At 41.3% G+C, this 18,823-nt stretch overlaps 1 protein-coding gene across 1 annotated transcript in view; it reads left to right on the forward strand.

Moving 5' to 3' along the window:
* The first annotated feature begins 8,580 nt into the window (after positions 1 to 8,580).
* The window catches only part of FAT4 (FAT atypical cadherin 4), a 173,996-nt gene continuing 163,753 nt past the window's right edge, over positions 8,581 to 18,823 (forward strand). Inside the window, exon 1 of the mRNA XM_027103666.1 lies at positions 8,581 to 15,310. Within this exon, the coding sequence (XP_026959467.1) occupies positions 10,136 to 15,310 (5,175 nt within the window). The 5' untranslated portion in view covers positions 8,581 to 10,135. The remainder of the gene's footprint in view (positions 15,311 to 18,823) is intronic.

Genomic DNA, 18,823 nt, shown 5'->3' on the forward strand with positions numbered 1-18,823 from the left:
AGAAGTAAGCTCAACATTGAAGTAGTTTTTGCCTTAAGGACATTTACCAAACTTCACAAATATGAGCTTTGACTTTTAAGGTGTGGTAAAGTGTGAGAGCTAAGAGAAAAAGCCCAGGCTTCTCTGAAGGTGTGGAGTTTAATAGGAAACTTCTCTTATTAAAGTTGGAGCTCCTAAATCATAAGTCTTAAGTTAACTAGTCCTAAGATAACTAGTTATCTATGCAGGTATACCTAGTCACCCTGCCTTCTCCAAAATATTGAAAATAATATTGCCTTGGCAATGATTAGACTGAGGTGTGGAGAAGGGGGAAACCATCCCTAAGAAGTTGAAGCCCCAAGGCAGCACTCAAAATCACATTACTGAGGAGGTGCAGAAAAAAACCCTCAAGTTGTAAATTCACCATATTTAATTATTCTAAGATTCAACATGTTTTTGGTCCTATTTTAATATTTAGCAGTTAGGATGTATATTATATCTGCTAAAGGCCTGGCAGTAATTATGACTTAACTATCATCGACTATATAGCAAACATGCAGTGTTAGTAGGTTAGAAAAAAATCACAGACAAAATGGAGCACTTTTTCAATAAATGCTATACCACTTTGAGCTGGATTTTCGATGTGAAAAAGATCTAAGATGGCCTTGTTCAATTTATTTTGCTTATAGTTTCCTTCTCATACATATAGAAGAATGACATGACAAAAATCTAAATAAGGGTAAAACTGTCTTTAAATAAAACTCCAAAATGATGAGAAAGCATTTTTTATGGTTTACTTGGCAGTGTTACCTTGTGATTCATAAAGTGTTATTGCTCTTTTGCTGTTGCCATCTTAGCTTCAATGAAAACAGTAGTTGTTGCAGACTAGTAGCAACTCACAAGAACCTAATGGAAGCATACCCAGCTCTTCTTTACAAGAGCACACCAATCCCAAGCCTCAAGGAATAGCATAAATAACTTACCAATTAAAATGACCACTTCAGGGACTTCCCTGGTGGCACAGTGGTTAAGAATCTGCCTGCCAAAGCAGGGGACATGGGTTCAATCCCTAGTCTGGGAAGATCCCACACGTTGTGGAGCAACTAAGCCCATGCACCACAACAATTGAGCCTGCTCTCTAGAGCCTGTGAGCCACAACTACTGACCCTGCATGCCACAACTACTGAAGCCCACATGCCTAGATCCCATGCTCCACAACAGGAGAAGCCACCACAATGAGAAGCCCGCACACTGCAACAAAGAGTAGCCCCCACTTGCTGCAACTAGAGAAAGCCCGCACACAGCAACGAAGACCCAATGCAGCCAAAAATAAATAAATTTATTAAAAAAAAAAGACCAGTTCATATTCAAACGTAAATACTCACACAAGGAAACAATTTACTATGAGCTAAAACTAGCAATAAAAATGGAAAGCATAGGGCTCCCCTGGTGGCGCAGTGGTTGAGAGTCCGCCTGCCGATGCAGGGAACACGGGTTCGTGCCCCGGTTTGGGAAGATCCCACATGCCGCGGAGCGGCTGGACCTGTGAGCCATGGCTGCTGAGCCTGTGCGTCTGGAGCCTGTGCTCCACAACGGGAGAGGCCACAACAGTGAGAGGCCGGCGTACTGCAAAAAAAAAAAGGAAAGCATAAACATTAAATATGCCTGATACTGGAATCTTCAGATACCTATCTAAATAACATCTAAAACTATGTTTAACATGTTCAAAGGAATGAAAAACAAGCTGAAGGGGATAGCTAACTTCAAAACACATCAAGATGTTAAGGTATAAGAATTCAGTAATTAAACTTATAATTAAATAGATGAATTTAAAAGTAGGTTAAACATAGCTAAAGACAGAATTAGTGAACTGGATGACAAGTCAGAAAAAATTATTCAAAATTAAGCATAGAGAAAAGAAAAGAGAAGATATTAAACTGATAATTGAGATATACAAGATATCGTGAGAAGTCTTAATATGTGTCTAAGTAAAGTTCCAGAAGGAAGAGCAAGGAGAAGAAAACAAGGAGTAATATCTGCAAATACAAATATAAAGGCTGAACATTTTTCAGAAATAATGAAAGAATGATTTGCATCATGAAGACTTCAATTTCCAGGCAAGATTACAAAAACATTTTACACCTACACATATAGCAAAGCAAAACTGCAAAACATCAAAAATACAGAGGCATTTCAGGAAGAATCAGTGAAAAGTGACAGATTACCTTGATCAAGAGATTAAAAAGAAATAAGAATTAGATTGACCAAAAAATGAAAGCCAAACTTCTGTATAATTAAACTGTGCTGATAAATATAGTGATGATTCTGAATCATGTGAATTAAACTATCAATGTGTAGTATTAGAAATACCCTAATTTATTTCCTTTAAATACCCTTTTTCATATTTGCACTAGAATGGCATATGACAAAAAATTTATATCTAAATGACTCATTAATTTTGAATTTCTAATTTTATTCTTAAAGAAAAAATATTTCAAGAATGGGGCACTATAAAGTGTTTCTACCAACAGCTTCCATTCCAAAGGAAACTCAGAAAAACGTATTTTGGGCAGAACGCAAGAGATCCAGGATAGGATGTTTGTGATAGAGGAAAGATCAAAACACAACAAACGGTGTTAAATACATTATTGCCTTTTTAAAAATAAAAATGTTATGCAAGATTAAAATTTAAATAAAGAATTAAAAAGCAACACCAAATTAAGAGGTAAATTGAGAAGTAAATGAATGTATTTAAAAATTTATTGTTCAAGAAGTGCCCTTTTTCCTTAAGGCATTGAACTATTTAAGACTTTGAGAAGAATATTTTTTTTTAATTTCTTGAAGTAAAATGAAAATAGCCAAAACAGAGTATATATCACCCAAAGTATTAGCAGAAAGTGAAAGAAATATCTAATTAATTTAAGAAAAAGGAGAGAAGCACAGAAATAAACAAAAAGATAAAACTGGAGAAAAATAGCAGCACACAAAGTTAGATAGGAGATTTAAACAGGAATGTGAGTAGTTATACTAAATGTAAATAGACTAAATGCTCCAGTTAAGAAGCAATGATGATAAAAAAATATCAGTGAATGCATTTTCATATATAATGCTGTGTCAAAAAGACTTTTAAAACATTAGGCTACAGAAAATACGAGGTGAAAGGATAGGAAAAAAATCTATCATGATAGTACCAAAGAATGCTGGTTACCTGTACTTGTAACAGACAAAAATAGACTTTAAGGAAAATACATTATTTGGGATAAAGATAGTCACATCTTAACTAGAAAAGGTTTAATTCATGATGAATATATAAAATTATATATATGTACTTATAAATATATAAACATATAAAATGAGGAATAAATAAAATATAAAATATATATAATAAAATATATATTAATATGCAAAACAAGAATATGCAAAACAAGAATAGCTACATAACTATAAGGAGATTTAAATTTGCAATCACAATGCAGATTTAACATGCCTCCATGCCTCTTTTAGTATCAATACATGAAGCCAACAGAAAATTAGTAATGATATATAAGATCTGAATAGCATAATTAACAAACAGCGTAATGGATGTGGACAGAACACTGAACCCATGAACTGCACAGTTCACATTCTTTTCTGAGTGTAATCAACTTATTTGAAGACTCGCTACAAGATGAGATCACCAAGAGGCAGAGTTTAGAGAATGGACGGTGACAGTTTGTCCCATGAGCCCTGAGGTGCTACATAGTAAAATATCTGAGACTGAAAAGATGAGGCAGGATGGCATCCTGGAAGGGAAATTAATAAAGTTAATCAAGGAGAAGGAAGTGATCAACTGAGACTTTGATACGAAAAATTTTGGAGGATCGCTTTGGGTAAAACTGATTGGGTTAAGATAAGAAGAGAGGACAGAAACTGGAGACTTTTTTTTTTTCTCACAGATACTTTGTTTTGCTCTGTTTCTTGATATTTAACATTTTTTTTGTTTGTTTTGAATTTGTGTTAAAAATGACTGTGGTACACCGGCATGCTGAATTCTTAGACATGCATAGTTACTGTTCCATCTGGGATGTGTTCAGCAACCTTGCAATTAAAAAATGTTTCACAGTCAACCTTTAAGAAGGAGGAGATGCAGAAGAATGAGAAGCAGAAGTAAGTGGAAACCACTTACAAATTAAGTACAAATTGAGTACTTTTCATTGCTATCATATATTCCTTCACATGAGTATTCTGTGCCGTTTGAATGATAGAATTCTTTGAAGAAATGCCACCAGATGGCAGGCACCTTCCCTTTGTATCACAGATACTTTGATTATAACACAATGAAGAAACAGTAACAAAGGGAAGATGGTGAAAGGCAGCAGGATTGTTGAAGGAGAGGGCTCTTTATTACTCAACACATATTTAGAAATGTATTTATATATTAAATACAATCTTGTGCTACAGAGGAAACCATAAAATAAGTTACTAAATATTTAAAGTTAAATAAAAGTGAAATCATTACACGTGGCATTTTGTAATTAATATTTTGTGGAGTAAGGCTCATACTCCACAAAATATTAATTAATTAATACTTTGAGGGAAATTTATAGCTTTAAATATATTTATCAGGAAATAAGAAAGTCTAAAATACTGAGTTAAACATTTAGCAAAAAAATCCTATCCACCTGTGGCAATGATACCAAGAGCCAATTATAAGAACCAGTGTTAAACCCATCCCAAATCATGTTAAATTCACATCGGTAATCACAAATATGAAATTTAGCCAATCTGCAAAAACTACAGTCTACTAATTTCAATTCCACATCCAAAAGTTAACCAATATCTAACCCTTCCTACTTCTGAAAGTTTGCCATCTCTGAACTCCATGCTTCCCGATCCTAGGATCAGTTGTCTTCTTGTTCAGAAACACTGCATCCCACAAACACAACTCTCTCTTGTTTAGCAAACAATCAGCTCTTCATTTCAGGTATGGAATGGAGGCCTCTTCCATTCCCCACTACATATCCTTAAACTATTCATTTCCTTTTGAGGACAATTACAAGGATGTTGTTCATTGCAGACTAATCTTTGATGTCAGGGAGTTAGAGGCAACCTGGATGCCTATAACCATGTAAATAGACAGGTTAAGAGTTATAAATACATGCCTTACAGTAAAAGGCAAAAGTCAGAAACAATAATTTAGAGGAACACATAACAACATGTGTAAACCTTAAAAATAGCTCTTTGTAGAAAGACACAAAAGAGGATGATACACATACACAGTATAACCCAAACCATTTATCTCAATTAAAAATACAGGACAACTAAATAATACATATTTTGCAAAAGCATGGAACCAAAAAGTACACATTCCACTTATTAGAATGTTTGCCTCTGGGAGTCCTGTAACAGGACTGAAGAATGATAAGGAGAAAAGAGGAAAGCAGAATAAGGTAAGGTGAGCAAAGTATAATAAAGAGTAAAGTGAGGGACGGGAGGGGAAGGATGGGAGAGGAAGGGAGAGGAGGGGAGTGGAGGGGAAAGGAAGGCAGGAATTGGAAGGGAAGGGAAAAAAGAAGGAGGGGAGAGGAGAAGGAAGAGAGGGAAAGGAAGGGGAAGAGAAGAGCAGGGAGAGAAGGGAGAAGAACGGAAGAAGGGAGAAAGGAAGGGGAAGAAGGGAGGGAAGGGGAGAAGAGAGGAATAGAAAGGAAGAAGCAGCGGGGAGAATCCTTTTCTGGGACGATGTTGCTAATGTGATATGAATTGTAGAGTATGATTAACCTAAGTTTCTTTACCTAGGGTCTAAAACATGAAAGTAATTTCAGACATTTAATGAAGTAATGATGGTAATTGTGTACAGACCAGGATAACAAATTCTTACAAAAACTATTTGTTTTAATGTATGCTCTAAACTTCAAATGAGCTGTGTTCTCTAGTTTCTTTCATGCTTTGACATAAAAAAAAAAAAATTTTCCCCTACAGTTTACTAAAATTGATGAATATCTTCTCTCTTAGAAGCATGTAATTTTATGTTTATTGAAAGTTTTCACTAAATAACCCTTTTCTTAAAATAATTAAACTTTTTGTGGAAAAGCAAAAATAAACTTTGCTTTTTCACACATATAATTACAATGTGTCTTGATTGATTTGATTTTGTTGGGGGCATCCTTATATTTTATCATGCATTATATTACTAGAATTTCTGAAATCCAAGGGAGAAAAATTAAATATAATAAAAGCTTTATTCTTGTCTTTTATTAAAACCATTCTCTATATTATACCTTAAATTATGTACCTATGTGTACATAGATTGTAATTTTATGTGTAGGTTTTATCTATAAACGAATGTGTTACTTTAATGTAGTTATCATGGAAAGTTTCCATTTATTTGAATAACCATGCCATTGTCTAAATCATTTTTGATAGTCTTCATTCAGAATGTTCAAAAAATTATTTTATGTACTGAATATATGTACATTTTTTGTATTACTTAACTTTGTCATATCTTGTTTTTTTACTTAAAAATATATATTGCACTTCCTATTCCACAAAATGAATGATTTTTACCCATTTCCCCAATATTAAATTCACTCATAAGTGATGCAAATTTAATATTATTGAGACTAAATATGAAGATGATCCCACAGGCTTTCCAAACAAACAATAAAACAGAAAAAAGTACCTGATCCCCTACAAGTATCTAAGTGTTTTCTTTCTACTGTTTCCTACCTGAATGACTGAACTGTGGCACATTAGTAAACAATATACAAGTAAGTAAGAAAACCCTCTTAAAATCACACATCATAGCCATGGTTTGTAAAAATTTCTGCTTTCACTTTAGCTAATCAACAAATCTTTGTGTGTTAATTTACATCAAAATAAAGACTATAATTTATTGGCAGAGATACGAGTTTTGAGAAAATGCTTAAAAATATCTCTCTTTTAAAAGAATAGCTTCCAATGCTTTCACAAGTTTTCAAGGCCTAAAAATACAAAAATGGTGAAATTTAACTTTCTTGTCTGTTTCCAATTCACCCATTATATGTACCATATACATCAGTATCTACAGTAGAGGAAAATGCAGAAGTAAATATTCTAACCTAAACAAAGGAATTGGTGATAGAGTTATTACCATTCATGTTTCCATATATCAGTTTTGGGCTACAGGCTGTCTGGATCAGAGGACTTGAATTTGCTCTCTGCCTTATTGCTTAAAAAAGGTTTTTGTTTTGTTTTGTTTTTAACCGTAAGTAAAGAAAGGCACTAGGAGATTCCTAAAGATCTTTTTTCTTTGCTACTATCCCTAGGCAAGAAGGAGGAATTAGCCTTGTAACCAGATCCTTCTGTCTCTGCATTTAATTTTAAGCAAGAAACCAGACTGCTAAAAATGTAAGATGGACAGAGAACAGCAGAGGGCAGTATTTACTCATGGCTGAATCATCTCCGAACTCAGAAGTTTTAAATTTGGAGGGGTCACTGTGGCTGAAACATATGACACATGCCCTATATTTGCATTACTTGGCTTAAATTCTTATTTTCTAAACGGTTGTCCTTAAAGGGGAAATAATACTGACCTGGTTCCTAGTCCCTTTTTTTTTTTCTTTGAAGAATACCACAAAAATTAGCTACAGTAACTTGCGTGGCACGTGGGTAATTTTAAAATTTAAATTTCATTCTATTTATTTCTATTTCCTCATATCTGTCTTTTCCCCAGATAAAAACCAAACCAAAGCAAAAAGAAACAAACCTTCACCAGGATTCCTTTGGCTTTAAAATGTCTAGGGGGAAATACTCCAACGGAGATCAAAATTCCAAACTTTGCAATAGGAAGAGACCTCCATCTTTCCAAAGGGCTACCATTGTTATTGTTGAAACTCTAAGGTTTGGCTACTGACACCTGGGATCCATTTGGGACAGGAAACAAAACAGAGTTCCCCTGGCTTTTCCTATAGGAAATCCAAAGTGCGGTCGGTACCGAGGCCTTGGTGCCCCTACTCACCTGGAAGTGGAGACAGGCTTAGGGTTAGATCTGGACTGCAATTATCTCGCTCTGTAGACAGAGGAGGAATGGGGAAGATTTGGTTTGGATACTGCCGGATCGTACTGTAGAGCTACTCCCTCCCCTCTCATCGAAAGAGAAGGGGCAGGAAACGGTTAAAGCAAATCTGCGCTCTGCATTCCCAGACAGGCTTTGCTTAATCCTTCTTCCCGCTCTAATAGACCTTCACCCCCTGCCTTTCTTTTATTTCCCTCGACCCCCCCTTACCCCTGAGTTATTACTAGCATAACAACCTAACGGTCTTCCCCCAGAACCCATCACTAAAGTTATTTATCTGCAAACCTGACCCCACCCCCATCTATTCGGCGGCAGCTTTTTGCTGTTATTGCTCAGATGCCGGCCAAGATGTGACCAAAAAGAAAAAAAAAAAAAGGGTATAAAAAACCCCACCCCACCCCCTTCTCAGCGCCTCCTACCCGCCGAGCTCCCACACCCCACAGCCTACAGTCCTCCGAGAGGCTGGAGTGATTAGCATCCCGAGAAGCCAGTCGGAGGCAGAAGAAGCCGGAGAGCGCTCGCGGTAGGAGTGCCGGGCGGGGCTGCTTTAGCTCCGGCCCAATGGGGCTGGGGCGAGGGAGGGGCAGTAGGTGACAGCACGGGGAGCTAGGGGGAGTCCGGGCAAACTAAAGTGCGGGGATCAATGAGTGGCGAGCAAAGTTTCTGAGTCCTGCTCCAGCTCGCGGTCTTCCCTCCCCCTCTGTTTGTGTTTCGACAACGCGGTGTGTGTGTGTGTGTGTGTGTGTGCGCGCGTGTACGCGTGTGTGCGCGCGCGCGTGCGGCGGGGAAGGGGCGGGGAGAGTGTGAGGGAGCAGCCGGAGGTTGAGAGGGGCTCGCGGAGCTCCAGCTCCACAACGGTACAACCTTCAGCCCGGGCAGGCGAGAGGGAGACCGCTGACAGCCGCCGTCCCGAGCTGCCGCGGGCGCCGCCAGAGCCCAGCGCCGACTTCCCCGCCTCCACCGCCAACGGTGAAGGAGAAAGAGGGATCCACCACCCCCCCGCCCCAAACCAAAAGCCTTGTGGATTACAAAGTGAAACTGACACGGGACAATAAAAGCAAAGGCAAAGGGCACGAGGTCAGGGGCGAGGCGCACTAGAGTGGGCTTCTGACTGGGGCCGCCGGAGAAGGAGTCCCCTGGCATGGTGAGGGGAGGGGACTCGGGGACAGCGCGCTGCTCCTGCCCGACCCCGGCGAGGCCGAGAAGAAAGCGGGACCTGCGCTCGATTTGGATGTACAAATAATGGGTCGGCAGGCGTCCCGGCAGAGGTAAAAAAAAAAAAAAAAAAAAATGCTGAGGCGCGCTGGATTTTGCCTGTGCCCAACTAAGGGCTCGAAGCCGCAGCAGGGGCGGCGGCGGCTCCTGCTGGAGGAGAAGGGACGGAGCTGAGCGCTCCCGGGTACCGGAACCTAGCGCCAAAGCGAGCGCTTGGAACGCAGTTTGCTAGCTGCCCGCGCTCAGACGCCGCCGCCTGGGCCTCAGCGGCCACTTCTGCAGCCCTGTTGGAGGGGCGTTGCAGCCTGGTTCTTGAGGAGAGGGGACTCGAGGAAATCCCTCGTCTCCAGCTTTTGGGAAAGCAATTTGATAATCTCCAGGTTCCCCATCGCCCCCTCCCCAGTGCGCAGTTGTTCTTTCCACACACCGCTACGGACGTTTGTCCTTCCCTCTTCAGTTTCTTCGCCTTGGGTAAGTTCTAAAGTTTCTGAAGACAATTGTTTGCAATGATTCCTCATATACCTTAAGTACAGGCAACCTCTCCCAACTCACATCCACCCAGCCGAAAACGCTCAGACTTTCTGGATTCGAGAACAAAGTGAAGGGGGAAAATATAGGAGGTTTGAGAAACTTTTCTGGGGACTCGTCAACAAACAGGAGTGCCCCGAGGAATGCCCTGCCGCTTTTCCTCAAGGCATCTCTCCCGCGCTAAGCGTCCAGATGGCTACCTGGAGCCTTTTGCTGATGCGACTTGCTTCTGCTGGACTGGAGGTTCTTTGAAATAGCAGAGCTCCCAGACAGATACATCGGCTGCATGTTTGCTGGTGCCTACTTGATCCCTGTCATTATCACTCTTTTTTGCCTCACCTCTTCCTTCTCTTTATCACACCGTTCCAGGGAGCCAGGACCATGGACTTGGCAGCAGACAGGGCTCCTGGCCGCCCGTGGCTCCCGCTGCCCACTTTATCATTATTTCAGCTCCTTCGCGTCTTTTGGCTGCTGTCACTGCTACCGCGGCCGGCCCGGGTCAGCGGGGCCGAGCAGCGCCAGGTGTTTGAGGTGCTGGAGGAGCAACCTCCCGGCACGCTGGTGGGTACCATCCAGACGCGCCCAGGCTTCACCTACCGACTCAGCGAAAGCCACGCCCTGTTTGCCATAAACAGTAGCACCGGGGCCCTGTACACCACTGCCACCATCGACCGCGAGAGCCTACCCAGCGACGTGATCAACCTGGTGGTTCTTTCCAGCTCACCCACCTACCCCACCGAAGTGCGAGTGTTGGTGCGGGACCTCAATGACAACGCCCCGGTCTTCCCTGAACCCTCGATTGTGGTCACTTTCAAGGAGGACAGTAGCAGCGGGCGGCAAGTCATCTTAGATACGGCCACCGATTCAGACATTGGCTCCAATGGTGTGGACCACCGGTCCTATCGCATCGTCCAGGGCAACGAGGCGGGTCGCTTCCGCCTGGACATCACCCTGAACCCGAGTGGCGAGGGCGCGTTCCTGCATCTGGTGTCCAAGGGCGGGCTGGACCGCGAGGTCACGCCGCAGTACCAACTACTGGTGGAAGTGGAGGACAAGGGAGAGCCGAAGCGGCGGGGCTACCTTCAGGTAAACGTAACTGTGCAGGACATTAACGACAACCCCCCAGTTTTTGGTAGTTCCCACTACCAGGCGGGGGTGCCTGAGGACGCGGCGGTGGGCTCCAGCGTCCTCCAGGTGGCGGCAGCGGACGCGGACGAGGGCACCAACGCGGATATCCGCTACCGGCTGCAGGACGAGGGGACCCCCTTCCAAATGGACCCCGAAACTGGGCTTATCACGGTGCGGGAGCCCCTGGACTTCGAGGCCCGGCGCCAGTACTCGCTTACCGTGCAGGCTATGGACCGAGGCGTGCCTTCCCTCACTGGGCGCGCCGAGGCGCTGATTCAGCTGCTGGACGTCAACGACAACGACCCTGTGGTGAAATTCCGCTACTTCCCTGCCACCTCACGCTACGCCTCGGTAGATGAGAATGCTCAGGTGGGCACTGTGGTGGCTCTGCTCACCGTGACGGACGCAGACTCCCCCGCGGCCAACGGGAACATCTCTGTGCAGATTCTTGGGGGCAACGAGCAGCGCCACTTTGAGGTGCAGAGCAGCAAAGTGCCGAACCTGAGCCTCATCAAAGTAGCCAGCGCCCTGGACCGGGAGCGCATCCCTTCTTACAACCTAACAGTTTCTGTCTCTGATAACTACGGGGCGCTCCCTGGCGCAGCGGTTCAGGCGCGCTCTTCTGTGGCGAGCTTGGTGATTTTCGTCAATGACATCAATGACCACCCTCCCGTCTTTGCCCAGCAAGTGTACAGAGTGAACCTGAGCGAGGAGGCGCCCCCAGGAAGCTATGTGAGTGGAGTGTCTGCCACTGACGGCGACTCTGGTCTCAATGCTAATCTGCGTTACAGCATTGTCTCTGGGAATGGACTAGGTTGGTTCCACATCAGTGAACACAGCGGCCTGGTGACCACTGGGTTTGCTGGGGGCTTGGACCGTGAACTCGCTTCCCAGATTGTACTGAATATCAGTGCTCGGGACCAGGGGGTTCACCCCAAGGTTTCCTATGCCCAGCTTGTAGTCACCCTCCTGGATGTGAATGATGAAAAGCCAGTATTTACCCAGCTGGAAGGATATGAGGTGTCTGTGGTTGAGAATGCCCCAACAGGGACTGAACTACTGGTGCTTGGGGCAACTGATGGGGACCTGGGTGACAATGGGACAGTGCGTTTCTCCCTCCAAGAGTCTGAGACTGACCAGAGGTCCTTCCGCCTGCATCCTGTGTCGGGGAGGTTGAGTACTATCTCCTCCTTGGACAGAGAAGAGCAAGCTTTCTACTCCCTGTTGGTTCTGGCCACAGATCTGGGCTCCCCTCCCCAGTCATCAATGGCTCGAATCAATGTGAGCCTCCTGGATATTAATGACAACAGCCCTGTGTTCTACCCAGTCCAGTACTTTGCTCATATTCAGGAGAATGAGCCTGGAGGTAGCTACATCACCACAGTGTCTGCCACTGACCCAGACCTGGGTCTCAATGGAACTGTCAAATATAGTATATCAGCTGGGGACAGGTCTCGGTTTCAGGTCAATGCTCAGAGTGGGGTTATTTCTACAAGAATGGCCCTAGACAGAGAAGAAAAAACTGCTTACCAGTTGCAAATAGTGGCTACCGATGGTGGCAATTTACAGTCTCCAAACCAGGCAATAGTAACCATCACTGTATTGGACACTCAAGACAACCCACCTGTATTCAGCCAGGCTGCCTACAGCTTCGTGGTCTTTGAGAATGTGGCTCTGGGATATCATGTGGGTAGTGTGTCTGCATCCACCATGGATCTCAATTCCAACATCAGTTATCTCATTACTACTGGGGATCAGAAAGGTATGTTTGCTATCAACCAGGTCACTGGGCAGCTTACCACAGCAAGTGTGATTGACAGAGAAGAGCAATCCTTTTATCAGCTGAAAGTAGTAGCCAGTGGGGGCACAGTGACTGGAGACACTATGGTTAACATAACAGTTAAGGATTTAAATGACAACTCTCCCCATTTCCTTCAGGCAGTAGAGAGTGTGAATGTGGTAGAGAATTGGCAGGCAGGTCACAGCATTTTCCAAGCCAAAGCTGTGGACCCTGATGAAGGTGTCAATGGCATGGTACTCTATAGCCTGAAGCAAAACCCCAAGAACCTCTTTACTATCAATGAAAGGAATGGTAATATTAGTCTGCTAGGACCCCTGGATGTTCACGCTGGTTCCTACCAGATAGAGATCTTGGCATCTGATGTGGGTGTTCCTCAGCTCTCCTCTAGTTTCATCTTAACAGTTTATGTCCATGATGTAAATGACAACCCACCAGTGTTTGACCAACTTTCTTATGAGGTCACCCTTTCTGAGTCAGAACCTGTGAATTCTCGATTCTTTAAAGTGCAAGCTTTTGATAAGGATTCAGGAGCAAATGGTGAAATTGCATACAGCATTGCTGAAGGCAATACAGGGGATGCTTTTGGCATATTCCCAGATGGTCAATTGTATATAAAAAGTGAACTGGACCGTGAACTTCAAGACAGATATGTTTTACTGGTTGTTGCTTCTGACAGAGCAGTGGAACCCCTTAGTGCTACTGTGAATGTTACTGTAATTTTAGAAGATGTAAATGATAACAGACCTCTTTTTAACAGTACCAATTACACATTTTACTTTGAGGAAGAACAGAGAGCTGGGTCGTTTGTGGGCAAAGTAAGTGCTATAGATAAAGACTTCGGGCCAAATGGAGAAGTAAGGTATTCTTTTGAAATGGTGCAGCCAGATTTTGAGCTGCATGCAATTAGTGGGGAAATTACAAATACTCATCAGTTTGACAGGGAGTCTCTTATGAGGCGGAGAGGGACTGCAGTGTTTAGCTTTACAGTCACTGCAACAGATCAGGGGCTCCCTCAGCCTCTCAAGGATCAGGCCACAGTACATGTTTACATGAAGGACATAAACGATAATGCTCCCAAGTTTTTAAAAGACTTTTACCAAGCGACAATATCAGAGTCAGCAGCCAACCTGACACAAGTCTTAAGAGTATCTGCCTCAGATGTTGATGAAGGTAATAATGGACTTATTCATTATTCTGTAATAAAAGGAAATGAAGAAAGACAGTTTGCTATAGACAGTACCTCTGGTCAGGTGACACTTATTGGCAAATTAGACTATGAAGCAACAGCTGCCTATTCCCTTGTAATTCAAGCAGTGGATTCAGGGGCAGTTTCCCTCAATTCGACTTGTACCTTAAATATTGATATTTTAGATGAAAATGACAATACCCCTTCTTTCCCTAAATCAACACTGTTTGTTGATGTTTTGGAAAACATGAGAATTGGTGAACTCGTGTCCTCTGTTACTGCAACTGATTCAGATTCAGGTGACAATGCTGACTTACATTACAGTATTACTGGGACTAACAATCATGGAACTTTCAGCATTAGCCCAAACACTGGGAGTATTTTTCTTGCCAAAAAATTGGACTTTGAAACACAGTCTTTGTACAAATTAAATATAACAGCAAAAGACCAAGGAAGGCCTCCTCGTTCATCTACAATGTCAGTGGTTATACATGTGAGAGACTTTAATGACAATCCTCCTAGCTTCCCTCCTGGGGATATTTTCAAGTCTATTGTTGAGAACATTCCCATTGGAACGTCTGTCATTTCAGTGACTGCACATGACCCTGATGCAGACATTAATGGGCAACTCTGCTATACGATCATCCAACAGATGCCAAGGGGCAACCACTTTGGCATAGATGAAGTCAAAGGTACTATCTATACAAATGCCGAAATAGATCGGGAATTTGCTAATCTCTTTGAGTTAACTGTAAAAGCCAATGATCAAGCTGTGCCTATTGAAACTAGACGGTATGCTTTGAAAAACGTGACCATTTTGGTTACAGACCTCAATGACAATGTTCCAATGTTTATATCACAAAATGCCCTGGCTGCCGACCCTTCAGCTGTGATTGGTTCTGTTCTGACAACAATTATGGCTGCCGACCCAGATGAAGGGGCGAATGGAGAGGTGGAGTACGAGATCATCAATGGGGACACAGACACCTTCATTGTGGATCGTTATAGTGGAGACTTGAGAGTGGCTTCAGCGCTGGTGCCTTCTCAGCTGATCTATAATCTCATAGTCTCAGCAACAGACCTTGGCCCTGAAAGGAGGAAATCAACCACTGAATTGACCGTCATTCTTCAGGGCCTTGATGGACCTGTTTTTACACAACCCAAATATATCACTATTTTGAAGGAAGGAGAACCCATTGGCACCAATGTGATATCAATAGAAGCAGCTAGCCCTAGAGGATCTGAAGCCCCCGTGGAGTATTATATTGTTTCAGTCCGTTGTGAAGAAAAAACTGTGGGACGTCTCTTTACTATTGGACGACAAACTGGCATAATTCAGACTGCAGCCATTCTGGACCGCGAACAAGGAGCCTGTCTTTACCTGGTGGATGTTTATGCCATAGAAAAATCAACTGCTTTTCCCAGAACACAGAGAGCAGAGGTAATGATTTTGTCATCCCTTATGATTATTTGTTGATGTGTTTTTTAGGAAGATCGTTCTCTTTATATTTACTTTCTATAGTAATTTACCTTTACTGTTGATTGTTCATTTTACTGACAGGAGCATATAAAAATGTTCTGTCACACAGACTAACAAGAATTACATGCAATTTAGCTTCAATCCTGATCAAAACCAAACAATGAACAGTTTTTACCTTATATTTCATCTCACACCATCATATGTGTAAGGCTAATGAGAGCTCTTTAGCCATTTCAGAAGTACAAAAAAAAAATTCATTTATCTAAGTTACATCACCACACTAAACTAAACACCTCACAGTAAGGAAGTCTACCAGAGAATGAGCAATTTCAGACTTAAGAAATCCGTATTCCAAAATGAAGAGCTTTGGTAGAAATCAGCATTATAGCATGGCTTTCAAGGGGGAGTGGCTGTGGACTGACAGTTTACATCAGGGCGGTATTAACTTTCACATCCTCAGCAGTCTTGGCAGTTCCTTTATAGACAGTGACTAATTTCAATGTGCTGGGCCAAGTTTGGGGAGATTCCTGATTTCATCTGCCTTCACATTTTAGGCACTATCTTCTGACTTAGAGTAATCCTCTCTCTTCCCTCTTGAACTAAAGCATGTAATGTGCTGTGAATGATCAGAGATTAGAAGCTGTTTCTTGAGACAAAACTGTGTTGTTCAATGCCATGGTATAGGTACAAGTTGTTCTGTCTGCTGATGAGCAAGAAACTAGTGTTTCAAAGCGTAAGCCAAAAGATTTCAAGCTTGGCCTTTCCCGGGGTATATTTTTGGCTGTTACTACCTCAGTGTTTCATTGATTTGCTTTTTGATTGAACTACTTCCAATGTTGTTCTGATAATCAACTAGAAATGATATAGCTGTACTCTGGAAAGCTCGTTTGCCATTTCCTAAGTTCTCTCTCCTCACTCCCTTCAAAGAGATTCTGGTGTCACTCAGCCAAAAACACAAAATATCGAATGTGGTTGTGATACTCGGCAGTAACCCAGACACAACATGCTAGTGAAACTGAGGCTCATGTGTTTGTTTTCTTGCTTTTTTTTCTTGTTTTTACAGAGGTGAGGGGTTTTCTTCATTTAAAAATGTTCATTTATTATTATTATCTTTCTGAATCCCCTGTGATTTTTTTCTCATGTTAGCTAGCTATGTCTATTCTATGGATGGAACAGTATATTCATGGCCTAGAGGATATTAGAGATATAATTAGAGATATAATTCTTAATAGAGATATAATTCTTAGAGATAAAATTTTAAGTGGAATTCAGTTTTATCTTATACACATAGACCTGAAGAAACTTTTAACCCATATGTCCTCTTTTACCTAATTAGTTTTTTAAAGATCTTAACATACGTCTTACTTATTGAGCTATTTGGTTTAACTCAGGCTATGATTTACATGTAATTTTATTTTGATTTGGGGTTATTCCTCCCTTAAACCCACTCCCTGGCTCTACCTTCCTTCTCTGGAATTATTTCTTAGATGAAGAGATTTAAGCAGCTATTAAAGACAGGCAGTTAAGTCATTCTAGACTTTAAATTTGTTAAACTGTAAAACAAATTATGTTATTGGTTGTTTGGTTCAATGCATTACATTTTCTCTGCAGTGAGAATAAATGTCCATTGTTTTCATTAGAAGATTTATTTAGTCTTATTATTTATCCATGAGATATGCAAAGATTAGCTTAGCTTAAATTTATTAAATAGTGCTGTTTCTGCATTAGGCACGAGGACTAAAAATTAATGATTATAAACCATTTTGTTAGTAATAGGGGATTATATGTCTGTTACTTTTTTTAACCTCAAATAGCACCGATATGAAAAGTTATTTATATTTACTGTAGCCTATTTAAAAATCTGGAGAGAATTCATCATGATGATTTTTTTATGAGAAAAAAATTGTTTGTCAGGGTACCTTCTGTGAACTGAAGTGCTGAAATTGTAAACCAAGTCTGAGTTCCCAAGCTCCAACCACTCCTAAAATTAAAAGCAAATGTGTTTCTCCAAAGAATATTGAAAGCAGTAGTTGGGAGCTAGAATTTCATATTATTATTGGTTGTATCTTTCAAGTGTATACAATAAAGTTTTTTTCCTTCTGCTCAAACAGTTAATTTACCGTGATTCTGCAAAAAGAAGCTGTAAATTACCTCTGGTTGTCAGAGGTGATATTTCAATTGTTTGTTTCTAAGTGTAAACTTTGCTCCAATGCATTTTTTAACAATTTATTCATGTACACTGATAGGAGTCTGGGTTGCTTACTCAGGTTTTTGGCTAGAGTCATGGCTGATCACATTCCGTGGACAAACAGAGGGTCAGTGGGTAAAAGAGAAATGATTTAATCTGCATTCTTTTTCAAGCTCTGACACTTGTGTGTGTGGGGGAAGGGGGCAGTGCTGGGGACTTGGCTCTGATACTTCTCATTCCAGAGCTCTGTCCAGTTGTACACCTTCACTGCCCCTACCTGTCATAACTAAAACTTTGACATGGATGAGAGTGTCTTTGAAGGATGGCTTTTGTGTTGCAGACACAAGGTTTATTATCCTTTTATTTTATATCTTTGTATTCTAAGAAGAGTCTTGATTATGTTAGAATAGCTCATATACACTTTGTACCACTTCTTTAGGTTCAACAAAAAAATTGGAGATGTAGCACATCCATAAGCATTTCTCTTTTAATATGTGTTTTATGGGAACATGCAACTTAGGGACTGGGTTGGACTTCTTGAAGGTCAAAGGCTTTGTCTCATTGGTCTTTATTTCTTTTATTTTTATTTTTTACACCTTTATTGGAATATAATTGCTTTACAATGTTGTGTTAGTTCCTGCTGTACAACAAAGTGAGTCAGCTATGTGTATACATATATCCCCATATCCCCTCCCTCTTGAACCTCCCTCCAACCCTCCCTATCCCACCTCATTGGTCTTTATTATCTCCTAGTATTATATCTCCTTGATAATAATATCTCCTAGAGCCTGGTGTATAGTAGGTGCTCAGTACATGTTTGCTGAATGAAATGGTAGAAGAGCTAAGACTGGTGTGTGCATTCTTGTGCTTCAGGAATAATCAGCAGAGAGAAGCCGGGGGAATAAAGGAGGTTAGTAAATTTGATCTTGATCATTATTTGAACTAAGGACGTAAAGACATACTAATTATGTCTGTTCTACAAATGAACTGAGAATTGTCAGAAGACTCAAAGAGGAAAGAGGAATTTAGGTGGGTGGTCTCACATGGAACTTAGGGTTTAAATGGAGAGAAATACTGTATATGCTTCTAGGTTGCAGTTCTCAAATTTGTCGGTCACAAGACCCCAAGAGCTTTTGCTTGGGTGTGTCTTATCTATTAATATTTATATTTTGAACATTAAAACTGAGAAAAATTTAAAATGTTTATTAATTTCTTTAAAATCACATTAACCATATAACATATTTTTATTTTATTTTATTAAAAGAACTTAATTTTGCCAAACTTAA

The sequence above is a fragment of the Aethalodelphis obliquidens genome, unplaced genomic scaffold (genome assembly GCF_003676395.1).
Source record: "Aethalodelphis obliquidens isolate GAN/ISIS:26980383/991018 unplaced genomic scaffold, ASM367639v1 scaffold6, whole genome shotgun sequence".
NCBI classification, from domain to species: domain Eukaryota; kingdom Metazoa; phylum Chordata; class Mammalia; order Artiodactyla; family Delphinidae; genus Aethalodelphis; species Aethalodelphis obliquidens.